The sequence below is a fragment of the Triturus cristatus genome, chromosome 5_2 (assembly GCF_964204655.1).
Source record: "Triturus cristatus chromosome 5_2, aTriCri1.1, whole genome shotgun sequence".
Classification (NCBI taxonomy): Eukaryota; Metazoa; Chordata; class Amphibia; order Caudata; family Salamandridae; genus Triturus; species Triturus cristatus.
Window position 1 is genome coordinate 473,537,610 of NC_140588.1, and position 20,176 is coordinate 473,557,785.

Here is a 20,176-nt window from a genome sequence, read left to right on the forward strand (position 1 = left end):
ATTTTTTTTTTTAAGTATGAGGAAGCCAGTAGTATTAACTTAAAATTAAGGGCCCTATTCACAAAGTTACGTTTTGCTGTAAATACAAGTTTATGACCAAAAAACCCTAATTTAGCTTGCCAGGAATTCCCTTAGGGCTTCCTGGTGGGCATAAGTGCAGTTACTACTGTGGATGTCTCTGCCGTGAGTGTGGGGAAATCTGCAATCGTGAATTCCACGCAGAGGGATGGAAGGGGGCTTTCTGATGTAGGGTTTGCCTTGGCTGTTTGGTAATGCCCACGAACTTGACTCCTTTACACCCTGGAACTGGGCAGAGGTTTACTTCAGCCAGTAACGTCCCTTTCCTGAAGGGTAGGGGAAATGGGCCACCCTCACATTTCCTAGGGATGTAAAGGAAGAGCAGTCTCCAAAAAGAAAAATGTTTTCTCCATTAAGGAAGAAACTTTGGGGCATATTATCAAGAAACGGCGTTAAGATTACCGCCGCTTTAGCGGCAGAAAACTGCAGCTAAAGCGGCGATAATGGGCTTGATAATATGCCCTTGAGAATTCCCATAGAAGCCCATGTTCTGGTGTCAACATGGGCTTCTATGGGAATTCTCTGCGGCATATTATCAAGCCCATTATCGCCGCTTTAGCAGCAGTTTCCTGCCACTAAAGCAGCCATAATTTTAACGCCGTGTGTTGATAATATGCCCCTAAGTAAACATACCATGTGGCTTAATTCTGCCGTGTGGAAATCTATCCTATATAGAAATGTTCCCAGTGGGAACAGGAGTCAAATTAGGTGCTTTGTGATATGTCCAGTAGTATTTCCGAATACCGTGAATTGGGACTGCTTTCCAGGCATTCTAATAGGAATGTTGATGAATTTAGCTCATGAACGAAATGATCATTTTTTTGTTTCTTGATAAATTGGAGAAGACATCAATTCAAAGACTGAATTGCATGATGTGTATCCATAAACCTGCTCTGAAATCCAAGTTTCCTCTCTTGCTGAAATTGTGTGATACTAGGAAAGCCTTTTTTACTTCACTGTGCCTCATGCTCCTTAAGTGACCAATTTAAGAGTGCCGTGAAGTCATTGATTCCAGATCTGGGCAATACAAAAAAGTCACTCTTGTACGATTTAATGGGGTATCTTGCTGCTACACTTATACCAACAACATTGGTCATATATACAGTGCACATGACTGATGATAACTTTCCTGGCTGAATAATGTTAATAACATCAGGGCACAAATATATTCTGGAGTGCTTCTAAGTTTATGTTTGGAAGCGATTACTTTCAATGCATCTCTCAAGGAATTGATACAGTCTAATGCATTAAATTGAAACACAAGAAATATTTTAAAGAGTTTTTTTAATCATATTTCACCATGATATTTGCTGCCTGATTTATATGACAGATCTTGCATTGGCTCAGTTGTGTGCTTTGGCTTCTATGACCAAGCCAGATCATCAAATCTGCTCGGCTCTCTCCATGAATGTGCTGGCTATCCTGCAAAATCTCCAAATTAGGAAGCGATCTGGTTGTCCAAGTGATAAACAAATTCACATTTGTGCTGATTGAAGGACTACCTTTACAGGGTGTTCTGTTTTTCTTAGCCACCTAAAGCCGTCTGTCAGTGATCCAAAACAATCAATCTGTACTCCCACTAAAGTGTCTTTCTAATAACAGAAGATCCTTACATCTATAGTGTTCTACCTACAATACTACCCGTGCTGCAATTTTCATGCCTTAGCTCAGTATTGCCCAATCCAGGGCACTGAAATTCCTGTCACAGTTGTAATTTACATTCATCTGAAGCATTTTCCAGCCAATTTGGGATTTCATGAGTGCTCTACAAATTCAATGAAGTATATATTACACAAAGCGAGTTGTAGAGCTTCTAACTCACAATCCTACATTTTTCAAACTCTTGCCGTAATTTTTAAACTTTTGGTATTGTAACATAGGCACCAAAACTTTGTTTTCTCAGAATAGTTTTTTGCAAGACTAAGGTCTTGGTTATAAATGGGCTTTAATCCCGTTTGAGTGTAAGCAGGAGTTCACGCCCAAAGCAGGATTAACAGGATTAGGATTACATCTCAGCCACAAATTATGCTTCACAGCTAGTGTTAGCCCTTCTGATGTTCACCAGGATCCCTGTGTATCTGAAATACTCGTTAGCGCCTCAGGTTAATTTTGGAATGTTATCATCTACACCTTTATAGAAGTAAATTACTCATAGTAATGTGACCATTCTAAATGAGCAGACATGTGCTCTAATTTTATTACTTCACATTACTCGACATTTATTTCCACAAATATAGAGAATGCTTGGTGCACACAAGGATTCCAATATTCTTCCATACCAGTGTTCCCGTGGGATCATTCTCTGCCAAGAGGAAATATTGCTTCATGAGGTGGCATCTGAACTCTTCACATGCATAAAATGCTACTGTCTGTACGGCCTGAGGTGTGCCTTTATTTTTAGAAACGTACTACGCGCTGTGCAATCGAAATATATCACGCATGAGGGCATGTTATATTCAAGTCATAAATCATCATCCAAATTCAAAATATCTCTGTTTTGCATAGAAATACTAGTAGAAAATTGGTGTTAAATCATGTTGCATGGATTAAATTCTGTGTCACCTACAAGAATCTCTATCAACGCTATTATCCTTTTTTCATTTACAGGTACTTCAAAAGCTCGGAAAAGCAGATGAAACTAAAGACGAACAGTTTGAGGAATATGTAACTAATTTCAAAAGACAAGAGGTAAGAATTTGAAGCAGTGTATAGTTAGGGAAAGAGAAACAAAGTCAATATTCACGGATCCATGTTATGTTATCCGGTGTATAAACTAGGATAATGCTTGTAGAGATTACATTCTTTTGAGTACATCTTAATAATATAGCAATAGTCGACTGCGAGTACTTTACATTCAAAGACTTCAATATTGAATTAGGCAGTCAATGTTAAGGGTCTGATTTAGAGATTGCAAATGGGTTACTCTGTCCCAAACATGACCTGTCTTACTGCAAGCGCATTCTGCCTTATAGCACTTGTAACAAGGCGGACAGGGTATCCGTCACCTTTGTGATTCAGTACCATTGTCCAAAGTCTAAATCAGCCTTTAGTCTTTAAAACTTTAAATTTGACTTTACCCAAAATTGTATATGTTGTTTATCAGATCTAGACCCTTTAAAGTTGTTATAATGTGTTTAGTATTTAGCGGTTTTCTGGTAGCTTTCTCCAGTTTAAGTCAGCAGCAGTCATTCTATACACTTACCGAAACCTAGTTGGATGCAGTTACTAGTCTTTATTTACAATGAATGTTGCAAAGTAAGAGTGTTCTAGGTTTTTCCACAAGATGTGGAGTCTTCCCAGATTTTCAAGAAATGCCCATAAGATAAATTTACATATCAAAAACTCTATCTGGAAATTATTTACCTATTGGATTTCCTGAAAAAAAGGAACTCTGTGGTGATTAGTAATATCCTTCATACAGTGTCACACATAATATGGGACCTCTTGGCAGCAATACGTAAGCAGCCTCCAGGAATGAGCGACTCTGGCACTTCGAATGAAATAGATATATATTTTAGTTCACAGGTGAAGGGTAGAGGGGCCCAGTGTTTGCTCTTCTATATTTCAAATCAATACTGGCAAATAGGTGTTTGGGCACATGCGCCCAAATTCTGTCACACTTTGGGAAGGACTCCATGACTCTTGAGCATTGTATGATTACAAATAGCTTTACTAACTTACTACCATGCAACTGGGTGTGTCATTTTCTTATTGTAGTCATGTTTCATTGTCAGAATGTGCCTCTAATAGAACTAAATGCATTATCGAGAGAATATGGTTTCCCACATATTATAATGCATATTAGATATTATTATTTGTTCCACTTTAACCTATTCTACACAGTTAGGCACAGTAGTGATATCATCAGATTTCATTATTCTTGGTTTTGTTTTCCTTATACAGTATAAGCACGTAGGTTCAAGATTTGATTGGAAAAGGTGCGGGATATAATAAAACCTGGACACGAGTTGTGGTAACCGATGACAATACAATCTTAAGCGTGATAAGCATAACTGAGATCAAAGTTAAGGCAAAGGTGGAGGAATTAAATTAGCTATTTATCATCTACGTTTCGCTCACATGTATGAATTGCAGGCATTCAACTGCAGGAAATAGTTTCCCAATTTGTATTCATACGATAGATATACAAGATAAACGTACTGTTGAGTGTGCACTAATAATAAATATGTTAATCTGAGCTTTATCATATCATTGTTTTTAATGAAAGATTGTAATGTTTTTTTGAGCGGTGAAAGAGAAAAAAGAAATATTGTGGATGGGTCCCTGATAAACACTATAATGAGTATAAAACAGTTTAGTACACACCGAATTGAATAGAGTCAGAAATCCTCGAAGCCAAAGGATTTGTATTATATTGTTAAATTGTTATGTTGTTAAACATTATTGCCTGGAAATGCGGGTAATAATGGCTCTTAATGGCCCGCCCCTGCAAATATGGGCCCAAGAAACAAGTGAGGGCCGACAGTTAGGGGAGGGTAATTAAAAACCATGTTTGTTCTGCAGGTAAAGTCAATAAGCTTATTAGCACACTCTTCTGTCTTCCCAGTTTTGAACTCGACTCACCTTTTGTCCAAGACGCCGAATCTGGCTACATCACTAACTCTTTCACCAGATGCTGCTCTCATTTTCGACTTGTGCCTGCGCCTCTTCTTCTTTGTCAAAGTGGAAATGCAAACCTCATTGCAGAAGAACAGTAGAAATTACTACCTGGACAAGGAAAGGGAGGGCCCAACACAGAGAAAGTGAGAGCAGCTTCCGACTACAAGCATGTGCGAGAGTTTGAGCCATTGGCATTGTAATGACTATGACTTGTATTTATGTGTTTTGAAAACCTGCAAACGGCGCATAAATACACACTTCTTTCTTATAGTCCTTGCTTACGAGATGCAAGGCTGGCAGTAAAAGAGGCGCAGTTACTGCCAGCCTTGCTTCTCATAAGCAAGGACTATAAGACTATAAGTAACATCAGTATGAAAGCACTGGCCCGCATTCTGTTTTGTAGCCAGGTTTGTGCTGTTTAAATACAATTATTGCATGCCTTTGTCTAGTGTGTGGCTCTCGTTTGTATGAGGTACAAGTACTTTTCAAATATGGGGGCTATTTATTGTTTTAGGTATCTCTTTGACCATAGCCTACGTGGCCTGTATATGGTTGTGCTGTATCCTTGGCCTGCTGACATTGTATATAGTTGTGTTCTATTGTGTTTTGTGGTGAGTGATATTGGACAGCTTAGTATAGGCCAATGCATTCCTCTGTGATGAATTGCACTGGCTAGAGATCAGCTAACTCTGGTTATAGAACTCTGTGTCAGGGGCATGTAAGTCTGCACACACTGTACCTGTGAGAACAGCTCCAGTATCAGTGGCCCTCACCCTGTATATACCCAGTAGAAGGACACTCACAGCCCACCACGAGACACTGAAAGTGATGGACATGGCCAATTCTTTCACTGTCTTGTTAATAACCTGCACCCTATAACCTACTCAAAAAAGATATAAGGTTGAGATGGCCCTGCTCGGACTCAAACTAGCACTTGTGCGTGTCACTGCATACACATTACTGCAATAGGCGCATTAACCTGCTAAGCTACATCTCTTGTTAACGGACCCCATTAGAAGCACCAAAGGCCCAGGACCAGGTGATGAGAACTGCTAAGCTGCGCAGAGTGCACGCTTCAGAAGGAGGTGTGTTAATTAGTGTTCGTGCCCAGGGTTGCCCTTTCCGTGAGCCGAGTTCGACAGGCCTCAGTGACAGCACATAACCCACAGAGGCCCCGGTGCTAAGCGCCAAGCGCATCCCTACTCCCCCAGGAGGTGGCACCCTGGCCTGGCAGCCTCCCACGAGCAGCCCATACATCAGGCATATATCCCTGGTTGGAAGGTCCCACGGGTGGCTGGGGATCCCTTTCAAAGGAAGGGGTGTTGCAGTTCGGGGCATCGTGGAGGAATGAGCGCTCACCCCCACCCCAGACTCAGTCCATGAAAGGATGAGGGCAGCTGAGCTGAAAGGTGGAGTTCAGGGGGTCACTGGAAGCCAAGGACCCCCGGCAGAAGCCTCGCTGTGCAGTGGGGGTAGGGGGCAAACATAGGGAAGATGATGTGGGTGCAAAGGAAGGGGTAGTAGAGAGAGAGGGGAAGAGGAAAGACAACTGATAGTAGTGAGGCGATGCACCTGGGGGAAGGGAAACAGTGAAGAGGGTTCAGGTGGAAAGGTGGCAAAAGGGAGGTACCACAGTGGAGGGGAAGAAAAGGGGAGGCGAGGATGGAGAAAGAAAGGAACTGACGAGAGAAAGAGAGGTGGCTGATGGGGGGCACGCTAGTAGGGTAAGCACAGAGGAAATAAGACAAAGGTAGAAGAACAATGTAAAGAAAATGTGAAATGGCAGGGTAAGAAGTGAAGAGGAGACAAATAGGAAAACACAGAGCGAAAAGATAACTTGAGCGGAGCAGAGAGCAGGTAATATGACAGGAGAAAGAAGAGGCACTGCTTGTTGAAAAGAGAGAAAAAAGATTGTGTTGGCAAATAAGATGAGAAAGTGAAGGATGGAGAAAGACAAGCAGAGGAAGACTTGGTGAAATGTGAGGGAGAGGAGAGGAAGCATATGAAGAAATTGTAAGGAGTAGAGAGAATTCAGAGGGGTTGTAAGGGTATAGAAGAGGACACCAGACTGGATGAGTTGAGGGATGAAACAATAAAGAGAAGTGATAAAGAAGAGCGTAGAAAGAACGGCACAGCGAGAAAAGAACGGAAGAAGTTACGTGGGCAAGGTCAGTGTAGAGAAGAGAGAGAAAGTGGGGGCAGGGAATAATGTTTGTGGGTAAAAGCATCTGATGGTGAGCGATCTGTAGAGAATTGAGGGGGCGGGGTAGAAAAAGCCATCCCATGGTGAAGAACAGGGGCACAGCACTGGTGATACCCCATGAATATCCTCTGCCTTGCCAATAAAGTCCCCTTATACTGCGAGTTAGGATCTGAGCATCGCCTTGAAGGGGGTGAGTAAATCTGCTTAAGGACTCCATGGAGTGCTTGAAGGATTTGAGGGACTTTAGGGGGGCTAGACAATATATCCTCATAGAGGAGGGCAGAATAGTCTTTTTGAGGAGCCTGGGATGAGGAGGAGGAAGCTGTGAGGCAGAGACCAGTGGAAAGACAGGGAGAGCATCTTCTGGGTAAGAAATAAATGAGACAGAGAGAAAGTCCAGACTGTGGTAAAAGAGCATGCATTTAGAGGGGACAGTAACAGGAAAGGGAAAGGTGATGAAGATGATGGTCGGAGAAAGAGGTATTAAAAGGAAACAAGAGATAGTCCACGAGACAGCTAAAACAAGCAGAAAACCATTAAAAAAAAATAAAACACCGAAGACACAAGCAGGGTGCTCATGTGTGCCAACCATCCCAGCTGCTGATGTTACTTAGGGAATGCAGGCGGCCGCGCTGAGTGCAGGCAAGAACCAGCTATAAAAAAACAGACAGGAGGAAGGAGGAGAGGCCATCACAGCTGTACAGTGTGATGGTCAACAAAAACATTCTCTAAGTGAAATTGCCAGGTAAGGGAACTCAGCACACAAAGGAGGGACAGTTCCACAAATGCACCAATAATAAGCCAGCCTTTTTAGATGGCCCACATAAAAATCAATAGCAATTGAAAGGTGTGCTAAAAGCACATAGAGAGATACAACAGGTCTTCCAGAGGCTCGACCTAAAAACAGCTGCTGCAGCCTTCATAGGACTGTCAGTGCTGGTACCTTGGATTAAGGGTGAGCTGAGGTCCCATTTGGACAAAGCAGGCACAGGAGCAGGGAGCTGGCAGTCACATTATGATCCCTTTGCGGGCTTGCAATGGTAGCCATGCACACAACAAGGTGAGCATTCTAGTTCTGGCCAGTTCCAAACATTCTGCTCCAGGTGCAAAAATTGTTTATTGATACTGGCACTAAAGAGATAGAAACTGAGGTCAATGATGTAATCAATTACTGTATAGAGAGATGCTCAGTAGACGCTTTGTTTTCAGTAGTTAATGGTACAATGCGATTGGGCTTAGGGACTCATTTTGAGCAGTCTGATGAACTGGAAGTCGGATGTAAACACTCTTTGAGTTGTGCGGACTTTCATATTCAACTTTGTTTTCCCCCACTCAGTTTCCTCTAGGTTCTACCTGGAGGAACGATTGTAGGCAATACATGGCCGGAGATCACGTTTGCAGCTTTGAGGGAGTTTAAACGTGTGCTGTAAAAGGGATCCCACATGTTATCCCCCACTCTGAATTTTAGAACTCAGGATAGAAAGAGAAAACTGCCTGAGGAAATACAACCAGGTCCTGGTGCGGTATCGGTATAACCCTAGTCCGTTTACTTTTTATATTCCCATCTGTGTATCAGAATGAGCCTGTAGGATCTTGAAAAAGAGAAAGTGGTGGAAGTGTAGTATAGTTTGAGAGAGTTTAAGAGTCAAAACAGTAAAACATTCTCATTCCCTATGGAGCCTTCCTGCCACAGCCATAGAAAAAAATTAAAATCTTGGAAGCGATTTAGGGCAAGAGGTCTTTGTGTTTTAAAGATTTGGCACAATGTAATTTACAATTACACTTCGGAATGCCGCAGGTCACCTTAAAACCATTCCATTAGGCATGAAATTGATTTTACTCTAGGTGATAAAAAGGTCGTTTTTATCACCTAGAGTAAAATCATTTTCATGCCTCCCTGGTCTACAAACATAGCCATCCTTTCTCTGCACTATTTTTAGGGTAGATGCCAAAGGCTACTGGTATACTTTGGTTACATCATGGCTCCCGCTAGGTTCTCTGCAGATGTTCTATATTTTATAAATAACCACTTGATGGGTAGTTTTTGAGTAACAGTAAAACAGGGTGTCACTAAAAAGATTTCTTGTTAGGTCTGGCCCTTGCCAAGACTCTTTGATTTTAATAAAAACAAACACATGTGCATGCGACTTCAACAAGGGCTGCTGCCAGAGGTGTCTTGTGACTGCACGAGGAGTTCAGATTCACTATAATCTAACTCACCGCCTGGTAACCTTGCCTTCAGGGGTTGAAACGTATGCGGAAACCTAAGGAGGTTTTTGGGACTTCTATGAAAATCGGGCACACAGCGCCTTGCCCTGCATGACACCTGCCCACATGGACTTACCATCTTGTTTCTCCTCGCAACACCTGCCCAGTAATGATGAATCCTGGGTGATGTAGTGCCTACAGCGCTGCATCAGGTGGGCGTTCATGTGATTGGGGATGGTGTTTGTTCCCGCCTATGAGAGGATTGCAGGAGCAAATTAAGGCGGGGATGTGACTGTCATCTTGATTAGTAGTGGCGTCTGAGGAAGGCCTCGCGGCCGAAATGCATTATGCCTACGTACTGTTCAAATTAAAGCCTCCAACTGGTTCCCCCGTGTGGCCTCCTCCTTTCTGCTTGCTGGAGGGATTTTGTGCAACTGTTCGCGTCGGCCAGAGGCGCGTTTAAGAGGCCCCGTTTCGCAAGCTGGCTGGTTGCCATTTCTGGCTTCTGCATCTGCAGTCTTTTCCAGTCCAAGGTATTGGAACGGGCCAGCCCACCCTGGAGAGCGAGTTCAACAAGGACTGCTGCCAGCGGTGGCTTGTGACTGCACAAGGGGTTCAGATTCACTATAATCTAACTCACGGCCTGGTAAACTTGCCTTCAGGGGTTGAAAGGTATGCTGGGACCTAAGGAGGTTTTTGGGACTTCTATGAAAATCGGGCACACAGCGCCTTGCCCTGCATGACACCTGCCCACATGGACTTACCATCTTGTTTCTCCTCGCAACACCTGCCCAGTAATGATGTACCCTGGGTGACGTAGTGCCTACAGCGATGCATTAGATGGGCATTCACGTGATTGGGGATGGTGTTTGTTCCCGCCCATGAGAGGATTGCAGGAGCATTTTAAGGTGGGTATGTGACTGTGTTCTTGATTAGCAGTGGAGTCTGAGGAAGGCCTCACGGCCGAAATGCATTATGCCTACATGCTGTTCAAATTAAAGGCTCCAACCGGATCCCCCGTGTGGCCTCTTCATTTCTGCTTGCTAGAGGGATTTTGTGCAATTGTTCGCGTCGGTCAGAGGCGCGTTTAAGAGGCCCCGTTTCGCAATCTGGCTGGTCGCCATTTCTGGCTTCTGCATCTGCAGTCTCTTTCCGTCCAAGGTATTGGAACGGCGCCAGCCCACCCCGGAGAGCGAGTTCAACAAGGGCTGTTGCCAGCGATGGCTCGTGACTGCACGAGGAGTTCAGATTCACTATAATCTAACTCACGGCCTGGTAAACATATCTTCAGGGGTTGAAACGTAGGCGGGGACCTAAGGAGGTTTTTGGGACTTCTATGAAAATCGGGCACACAGCGCCATGCCCTGCATGACACCTCCCCACATGGACTTACCATCTTGTTTTTCCTCTCAACACCTGCCCAGTAATGATGTATCCTGGGTGATGTAGTGCCTACAGCGCTGCATCAGGTGGGTGTTCATGTGATTGGGGATGGTGTTTGTTCCCGCCTATGAGAGGATTGCAGGAGCATTTTAAGGCGGGGATGTGACTGTGTTCTTGATTAGCAAGGGCGTCTGAGGAAGGCCTCACAGCCGAAATGTATTATGCCTACATGCTGCTCAAATTAAAGCCTCCAACCGGATCCCCCGTGTGGCCTCTTCCTTTCTGCTTGCTAGAGGGATTTTGTGCAATTGTTCGCGTCGGTCAGAGGCGCGTTTAAGAGGCCCCGTTTCGCAAGCTGGCTGGTCGCCATTTCTGGCTTCTGCATCTGCAGTCTTTTTCCGTCCAAGGTATTGGAACGGCGCCAGCCCACCCCGGAGAGCGAGTTCAACAAGGGCTGTTGCCAGCGATGGCTCGTGACTGCACGAGGAGTTCAGATTCACTATAATCTAACTCACGGCCTGGTAAACTTGCCTTCAGGGGTTGAAACGTATACTGGGACCTAAGGAGGTTTTTGGGACTTCTATGAAAATCGGGCACACAGCGCCTTGCCCTGCATGACATCTGCCCACATGGACTTACCATCTTGTTTCTCCTCGCAACACCTGCCCAGTAATGATGTATCCTGGGTGATGTAGTGCCTACAGCGCTGCATCAGGTGGGCATTCACGTGATTGGGGATGGTGTTTGTTTCCGCCTTTGAGAGGATTGCAGGAATGTGACTGTGTTCTTGATTGGCAGTGGCGTCTGAGGAAGGCCTCACGGCCGAAATGCATTATTGCATTATGCCTACATGCTGTTCAAATTAAAGCCTACAACCGGATCCCCCATGTGCCCTCTTCCTTTCTGCTTGCCGGAGGGATTTTGTGCAATATATATATATATATATATATATATATATATATATATATATATATATATATATATATATATATATATATATATATATATATATATATATATATACATATTATCTACTGGCGGTCGCCAGTAGATAGTTATAGTTGGGACCTATTTTCCATGGGAAATACGCAACATTCTATTCCCAATAAGTCTGGCGCCGGTTGACGACTCCTCGCGAAATTTTCTAAACTTTTGGCCAGCTCCGCTCCGCTCCTACCCTGAAAGTTTCGTGGTGATTCGTCAAGCGGGGGCCGAGAAAAAAGGGGGGCCCCAAAACACGTTTTCCCCATGTAATTTCCCATAGGATCTGTTGTCGCAGCTACAGCCCGAACCGCTGAACGGAATGACACCAAATTTGGCAAAGAGGTAGTCCTCAGTTCAGACTCGTGCCTTTTGCATAAATGGTGTGAATCCGTTCAGTAGTTCCTGAGAAAATTAGAGTTTAAAGTACATAAATATCTATGGCTGGGGAGGATCCGCGGACCCTACCCGCACCGTGAGCGCACCCTCCCCAAACCGAGCGCGCACCCTCCCGATCGCGCGCTGAATGCGAATTGGCTGTCGAGTGTCTGTCTACATTCGAAACCAGGAACTGTTGACGGCCATTTTCTGCCTCGGTAGAAGCGAGGCTGAAGAAGCAAGGGGAATAAGTGTGTAAAACATATAAAGGGGGCAGAGTGGAAATACTCTGACCCTCTAGAGGTGCTTAGGGGGTCCTAGAAGGACCCCTGGGGCCCCATTTAAAAAAACAAACCTGCAAAATGCGCGCACAGTGCGCGCATCCTATCGCGTTGGGTGCACGGATTCTCTCCCGTTGGGTGTGCGGATCCACGGAATTTTTTTTTGAAAAAAGACAAGAAATCATTGGTTGTATGACATTGCTGTTTGGCGAAGCAGCTGACCACTGGACGCATGATTGGTGGCCGTCTAGGCTCGGCCCATGCCCTTCACACAAGAACGTGGTCCGAAACCTGGGCTTTTACATCGACAATAATCTGTCTAAGAGAGGGCACGTAAACCAGGTTATCGGCACTTGTTACGGTGTCATGCGGAGCCTTCGCAAAGTTTTTAAATGGCCTCCTCTCGAAGCCCGCAGACCTCTAATACAAGGTCTTATTATAAATAGAATGGACTATGGCAATTCGCTTTTGCATGCTATTAACTCTGATCTTCTGTCCAAACTTCAAGTCCTTCAGAACACGGCCGCCAGGTTAGTTTTGGACCGCCCGTACAGGACCTCGGCACTATTTTGCTTGAACACTCTTCACTGGCTCCCAGTGAGAAAACAAACTCTTTTCAAAATGTTATGCTTAACTCACAAGCAAATGTACGGATACAGTCCTAAATATTGGCTGCCGAAACTCCGTTGGTACCAGCCCTCTAGGGCTCTGCGCTCCAGTGATGCTGCCCTGCTCACCCCCCTCAGAATTCACACTGCTAGGCAGGGAGGCCGTGCCTTCTGCTATTTGGCCCCAGCTTCATGGAACAAGATGCCTTACCATCTCCGCAATCTGCCAGATCACAGTAATTTCCGTAAAAAGCTAAAGACCTGGCTCTTTGGAAATTAGTCTTTGGTCCCTCCTTCTTCTCGGAGCATGTCTGCAAGTGCCATGAGACTCGCAAGAGTGATATGTGCGCGATATAAGTACCTCTGACTTGACTTGACTTGACTTTCTACACTGAAAGGTAGGGTGTATATTTCTGTTTTTTAAAGGTATGATTCTTATTGGTTAACAAAAACAGATTGTAAGGAACATTATATATGATAAGCTGATATGTTGAAAAGTCAAGCACACTTCCTGTCTTGTTTAGCAACATTGTGTGCTGAACTTGTGACCTGTGTGCTCAGTGCAGTGTTTCATGACCTGTTTCTATGGTAACAGGCAGAAGGCAGATTGGGGGAAGGGTTGAAATGTATTTCAGTTGGAAAGGGTTGAAATGTTTAACTAATAGAAATGTGTGTTTGCTTTTGAGTTTATGTGTGAAGGATTGTGATTTGATGTTTACATGTATATGTGTGGAAAATGAAAGGGAAACTTTTCCATTCTTTGTTTTTGCTGAGAGGTGCACAGTGAAGAGATTCTGTAAAAGAAAATCTGGTGTGTGACTGATATACTTCTTAATCTACAAAACAACTTGAAAGGTGAGATATTTAATTGTGAGGGGATGTATGTAGACTATTTTGATTTTAATCAGACTAATGTATTTCTCCTGCTAAAGTGTAGGGAGTACTTTTTTTCTCTACAATCTTATTGACAGTGTGTGTGCATGTAGAAACCATTCTGTGATAAGCATTTGTGTTTTTCATGTGTTTGCAGACAGATAACTGTGCTGTTTTTATATTTTGGTAGAATTAGAAACCAGTCATTGTTTATGAATTTGTGAAATGAGTTATGTTATGTTTCTATACTAAAATGTAGTACTTCTTCTAGATGAAGAAATGTGTTTTGGTATAGTGCAAGGGATAGTGTTGTTTGTCTAGAATCACACAGTGAGTATGTGTGCATTTGGGAACCACTGTGAGAGAAGTATGTGGTAATATCGTGTATTTGCTGACAGATAACTGTTTTAAAACATGTCTTGTTGTCAAGTTTTAGTAGCATTAGAAGGCAGTTTTTGCTTATGCTTTGATTAAATGAGTCAGGCTTTGACACAAAAGTGCAGTCCTGAAATATGTAGATTGTGTGCAGTTCCCTTACCACTTGCACTGTAGTGAATGAGTTTTGGTAAACTCCTAGGGATAGTGGTTGTTGTCTAGAATCACACTGTGAGTCTGTGTGCATTTGGGAACCACTGTGAGAGAAGCATTTGGTAACATCATGTATTTGCTGACAGATAACTCTTTTAAAACCTGTCATGTTGTCAAGTTTTAGTAGCATTAGAAGCCAGTATTTGGTTATGCATTGATAAAATGATTCATGCTTTGACAATAAAGTGCAGTACTGAAATATGTAGATTGTGTGCAGTCCCCTTACCTCTTCCACAGTAGTGAATGAGTTTTGGTAAGCTGCTAGGGATAGTGTTGCTTGTCTAGAATCACACTTTGAGTCTGTGTGCATTTGGGAACCACTGTGAGAGAAGTATTTGATAACGTTGTGTATTTGCTGACAGATAATTGTTTTAAAACCTGTCATGTTGTCAAGTTTTAGTAGAATTAGAAGACAGTTTTTGCTTATGCTTTTATTAAATGAGTCAGGCTTTGACACAAAAGTGCAGTCCTGAAATATGTAGATTGTGTGCAGTTCCCTTATCAGTTCCACAGTAGTGAATGATTTTGGTAAACTCCTAGGTATAGTGGTTGTTGTCTAGAATCACACTGTGAGTCTGTGTGCATTTGGGAACCACTGTGAGAGAAGCATTTGGTAACATCGTGTATTTCTTAGCAGATAACTAAAACCTGTCATGTTGTCAAGTTTTAGTAGCATTAGAAGCCAGGCTTTGCTTATGCTTTGATTAAATGAGTCATGCTTTGACACTAATGTGCTGTTCTTAAATATGTAGATTGTGTGCAGTACCATTACCTCTTCTAGACTAGTGAATGAGTTTTGGTAAACTGCTAGGGATAGTGTTCCTTGTCTAAAATCACACTGTGAGTCTGTGTACATTTGGGTAAGGATTGTGAGAGAAGCATTTGGTAACTTAGTGTATTTGATGACAGATAACTGTTTTAAAATTGGTCATGTTGTCAAGTTTTAGTAGCTTTAGAAGCTATGCTTTGCTTATGCATTGATAAAATGAGTCAGGGTTTGACACTAAAGTGCAGTACCATGTACTATTCTCTTCACTGTGCCAGAACTGAAAATTTAAAAGTTTTACCCAGGCACTAACCTAGCAGTAGTCTGATGATTTAGTCAGTTTCCAAATACTCATGTTGTGAACCATACATTACCACATAGATTGCTTCAAATGTCTATGCAGTATGCATGCAGTCTTCTAACATACTATACACTTGTCTTTCACATTTTCAATCCACTAGTCAATATCCATACACTTCCAGGAAACACCCTGTAACTACCTTTGCAGTCCTCTAGTGACACATTCAGCACCATGTACTAATCCATTCACTGTGCCAAAACCCAAACACTTATAAATTCACCAAGATACTATCTTTGCAGTACTCTAATCATTCAGTCAGTGCCTAAGTATTCATGCACTGAGCCAGGCCTTAGCACATGGACTGCTTCAAACCCCTATCCACTATGTATGCAGTCTTCTAACCACCTAGACACTTGTCTTTCACACTTTCAATTCCCTAGTCAGTATCCATACAGACCAGCAAACATCCTGTCACACCCTTTGCACTCCTCTAGTGACCCATTCAGTACCAAGTACTAATCCATTCCCTGTGCGAAAAGCCTACCACTTATAAATTCACCTAGGCACTCTCCTTGCTGTACTCTAATCATTCAGTCAGTACCCAAGTACTCATGCAGTGAGCCAGGCCTTAGCACATGGACTGCTTTAAATGCCTATGCAGTATGGATGCAGTCCTCTAATCACCTACACAGTTGTGTTTCACACCTTCAATTCCCTAGTTAGTATTCATACACTTCTAGCAAACACCCTGTCACTCACCCAGTGTGTCTCCTTATAGTACTGTAATCATTTAGTCAGTTAGCATGTAGTCTTTCAGTGAGGTAGGCTTTAGGGCATGAACTGCTTCAAAGTAGTATGCACTATGCAGGTAGTGTTTTAACGATCGTCACACTTGTGATTCAGGGCTATAGTTTCTTAGTCAGTTTTTATATAAAATGTGTTTGTACAGTAATGGAATAGTATAAATTTGAAAGTTATTAATATACATTTATTTGTGATTCTTTTTTACAGATACAGAACAGGAGTGTTTCTCATCTGTTTGCACTCTTCTCGTGCAAGATTGTTTGGATGAAGGGTCCTTAGGTGTTTCATCATACTTGCCGTGCCGCACAAGTATTTTTTGTTAGGATCCCCTCGTAACAGAACTCTTTTGCAAATCTTGCGCGTGATGAAGGTGGCATTGGTCTTTGTTTGCCCCTCGAGAAAAGTAGAACATTTCCTCCTAGGTATAGTGGTTGTTGTCTAGAATCACACTGTGAGTCTGTGTGCATTTGGGAACCACTGTGAGAGAAGCATTTGGTAACATCGTGTATTTTTTAGCAGATAACTCTTTTAAAACCTGTCATGTTGTTAAGTTTTAGTAGCATTAGAAGCCAGTATTTGCTTATGCGTTGATTAACTGAGTCATGCTTTGACACTAATGTGCTGTGCTTAAATATGTAGATTGTGTGCAGTACCATTACCTCTTCTAGACTAGTGAATGAGTTTTGGTAAACTGCTAGGGATAGTGTTGCTTGTCTAAAATCACCCTGTGAGTCTGTGTACATTTGGGTAAGGATTGTGAGAGAAGCATTTGGTAACATAGTGTATTTGATGACAGATAACTGTTTTAAAATCGGCCATGTTGTTAAGTTTTAGTAGCTTTAGAAGCTATGCTTTGCTTATGCATTGATAAAATGAGTCAGGGTTTGACACTAAAGTGCAGTACCATGTACTATTCTCTTCACTGTGCCAGAACTGAAAATTTAAAAGTTTTACCCAGGTACTAACCTAGCAGTAGTCTGATGATTTAGTCAGTTTCCAAGTACTCATGTTGTGAACCATACATTACCACATAGATTGCTTCAAATGTCTATGCAGTATGCATGCAGTCTTCTAACATACTATACACTTGTCTTTCACATTTTCAATTCGATAGTCAGTATCCATACACTTCCAGGAAACACCCTGTAACTCCCTTTGCAGTCCTCTAGTGACCCATTCAGTACCATGTACTAATCCATTCACTGTGCCAAAACCCAAACACTTATAAATTCACCAAGATACTATATTTGCAGTACTCTAATCATTCAGTCAGAGCCTAAGTATTCATGCACTGAGCCAGGCCTTAGCACATGGACTGCTTCAAACCCCTATCCACTATGTATGCAGTCTTCTAACCACCTAGACACTTGTCTTTCACACTTTTAATGCCCTAGTCAGTATCCATACAGTCCAGCAAACATCCTGTCACTCCCTTTGCACTCCTCTAGTGACCCATTCAGTACCAAGTACTAATCTATTCCCTGTGCGAAAAGCCTACCACTTATAAATTCACCTAGGCACTCTCCGTGCTGTACTCTAATCATTCAGTCAGTACCCAAGTACTCATGCAGTGAGCCAGGCCTTAGCACATGGACTGCTTTAAATGCCTATCCAGTATGGATGCAGTCCTCTAATCACCTACACAGTTGTCTTTCACACCTTCAATTCCCTAGTTAGTATTCATACACTTCTAGCAAACACCCTGTCACTCACCCAGTGTGTCTCCTTATAGTACTGTAATCATTTAGTCAGTTAGCATGTAGTCTTTTAGTGAGGTAGGCTTTAGGGCATGAACTGCTTCAAAGTAGTATGCACTATGCATGTAGTGTTTTAATGATCGTCACACTTGTGGTTCAGGGCTATAGTTTCTTAGTCAGTTTTTATGTAAAATGTGTTTGTACAGTAATGGAATAGTATAAATTTGAAAGTTATTAATATACATTTATTTGTGATTCTTTTTTACAGATACAGAACAGGAGTGTTTCTCATCCGTTTGCACTCTTCTCGTGCAAGATTGTTTGGATGAAGCGTCCTTAGGTGTTTCATCATACTTGCCGTGCCACACGAGTATTTTTTGTTAGGATCCCCTCGTAACAGAACTCTTTTGCAAATCTTGCGCGTGACGAAGGTGGCATTGGTCTTTGTTTGCCCCTCGAGAAAAGTAGAAAATTTCCACACCACTGAAGGAAAACGTTGTGGGAGTGGTGCATCCTCCAAAAATTCATCCTTAGATTCGGTGAATATTTTAAAGCGACAACATTTACAGGTTTTGTAAGTTAAACTTAAAAAATTTTGTTAGCTGTATGCATTTTATATATCTGTGATTTGTATCTTGTTTTTTTGTTTGAGAATAGCATGTTGTTTTTTTTTTAACAATCTTTGAGATTGTTTTTTTTTGCCTTCTGTTAAGTGATGAGTACGATTGAAATCACTATTTTTTGTGAAATTTAATATATTCTGAGAACAGCAAAAAAGGCAAAAAAAATACTTTGTGGAAATTATGCTGTGTTGTAGAAAATGTATTATTACATGTTATAATTTTTTTTTCCTTTTCTTTCATAGATCCAAAATTTTAAAATAAGCAATTTTTATGAATATAGATTGGAATGAAAATGTGAAAAAAATGTGTACCATTTTTATTCCTATTACTGTGAAGGTAAGTTTAACTAAGTCTCAATATTCAGAATGAGGAGGTCTGCAAGAAGCTACAAAGTTGAAACATGTTTCTAAAAACACTCTGTTTATACCTATATAGTTTTGAAATCTGACCATAATCAGATATCATGTGACCTGCAAAAAAAGAGATTTGAGGGGTTCATAATATTTCCCATTTTAGCTATTGAAGGACCGCAATTATTTCAATCATTCTTCTTTGAACATCTTTGCAGACAAAACTCTGTGCTTACCTTTTATCATTCGCAAGGAATTTTAAAAACGGAAATATGTCATTTTTGTAACATAGTTATTGTGTAAGATACTCTTTCATATTTACAAAGAGAGGAAAAGGCACTCTGTGCTCTTTTTATACTCCATATAAATACAACCTCATCATGTAGACCACTTTGTGTTGAAAGGGTGTTCTATAAGTGTTGTTGTGCATGATTGCACTTAATACTCATAGAACAAGACACATGTCTAGATTTATCAGAAATCAGAAATCATAAATCTCGATATGTGTGTGAATGGTGCACCATTCTAAAATTGGTGTAGGAAAGCACAACAAGGAGAATTGTTTTAATTTCTCCACATTTTTATATCTTCAATGCATGCTGAAATGTTCAGCATACATTGAAGGAGAAAAATGCAGTTTCTCATTGTTTTTGTACAGGAAGGTGTGTCTTCCTGTAGAAAAACAAACAGCACATGACACAGATATCCTTGCACTATGGTGCAAGGGTGCCTGTGTCACCACATGGCTGCAGTTTAAGCAGCCGTGCAGACAGAAGCATAGATTTGCAACATATTTATGTACATATGTTGCATCCCTGTGCTTCGGAAGTACTACAGCACACTGCAGTTAAAGAGGTTACTGTGTGATGCTGCAGCACTTCCTCATAGTTCTGCACTTATACATTCACCATACGCTACTAATGCATTCATTCAGTCAATTACGTACTACACATACATTCATCTAAACTTTCACACACTAACAAAGAAATGTAGCTCTTTTTTTAAGCCAGGAAAGTTAGTTCTTACAAGAACTTTTTTTTTTCTTCTTTGTAATATGTGACGTCATCAGCAGTGCATTGCGGGGGCGCAAGTTATAGTTAGCTGAACTAACTATAACAGGGGAATTTCTAGGGTTTGGTACGAGGGAAATGTCCAGCTAACTATAACACCCCTGAAACCTATGGTTTTTTCAGTGAATTTCTAAGGTTTTTTAAATGCCAATTCCTAACTATAACGCACCAGAAACCTTTGGTTTTTTCAGTGAATATATATATATATATATATATATCAAGAGAAAAGCACCAGACTTGGGAGGCCACACACCTTGCTGAATGATTTATTCCTGCAGGGCAGCATTGCACATCGACTGTAAACGCACAAAGTTCATCTCGTCAATTTGTATCACCTTACGCGTTTCGGGCGTCACGGCGCCCT

General features: G+C 41.9%; 1 protein-coding gene across 11 annotated transcripts in view; it reads left to right on the forward strand.

Moving 5' to 3' along the window:
- Nucleotides 1-20,176, forward strand: part of AMPH (amphiphysin) — a 951,873-nt gene that overhangs the window by 286,174 nt on the left and 645,523 nt on the right. For all 11 annotated transcript variants that reach the window (XM_085607441.1, XM_085607443.1, XM_085607442.1 and 8 more), the window contains exon 2: nt 2,686-2,766. In XM_085607441.1, coding sequence (XP_085463567.1) covers nt 2,686-2,766 — 81 coding nt within the window. The remainder of the gene's footprint in view (nt 1-2,685; nt 2,767-20,176) is intronic.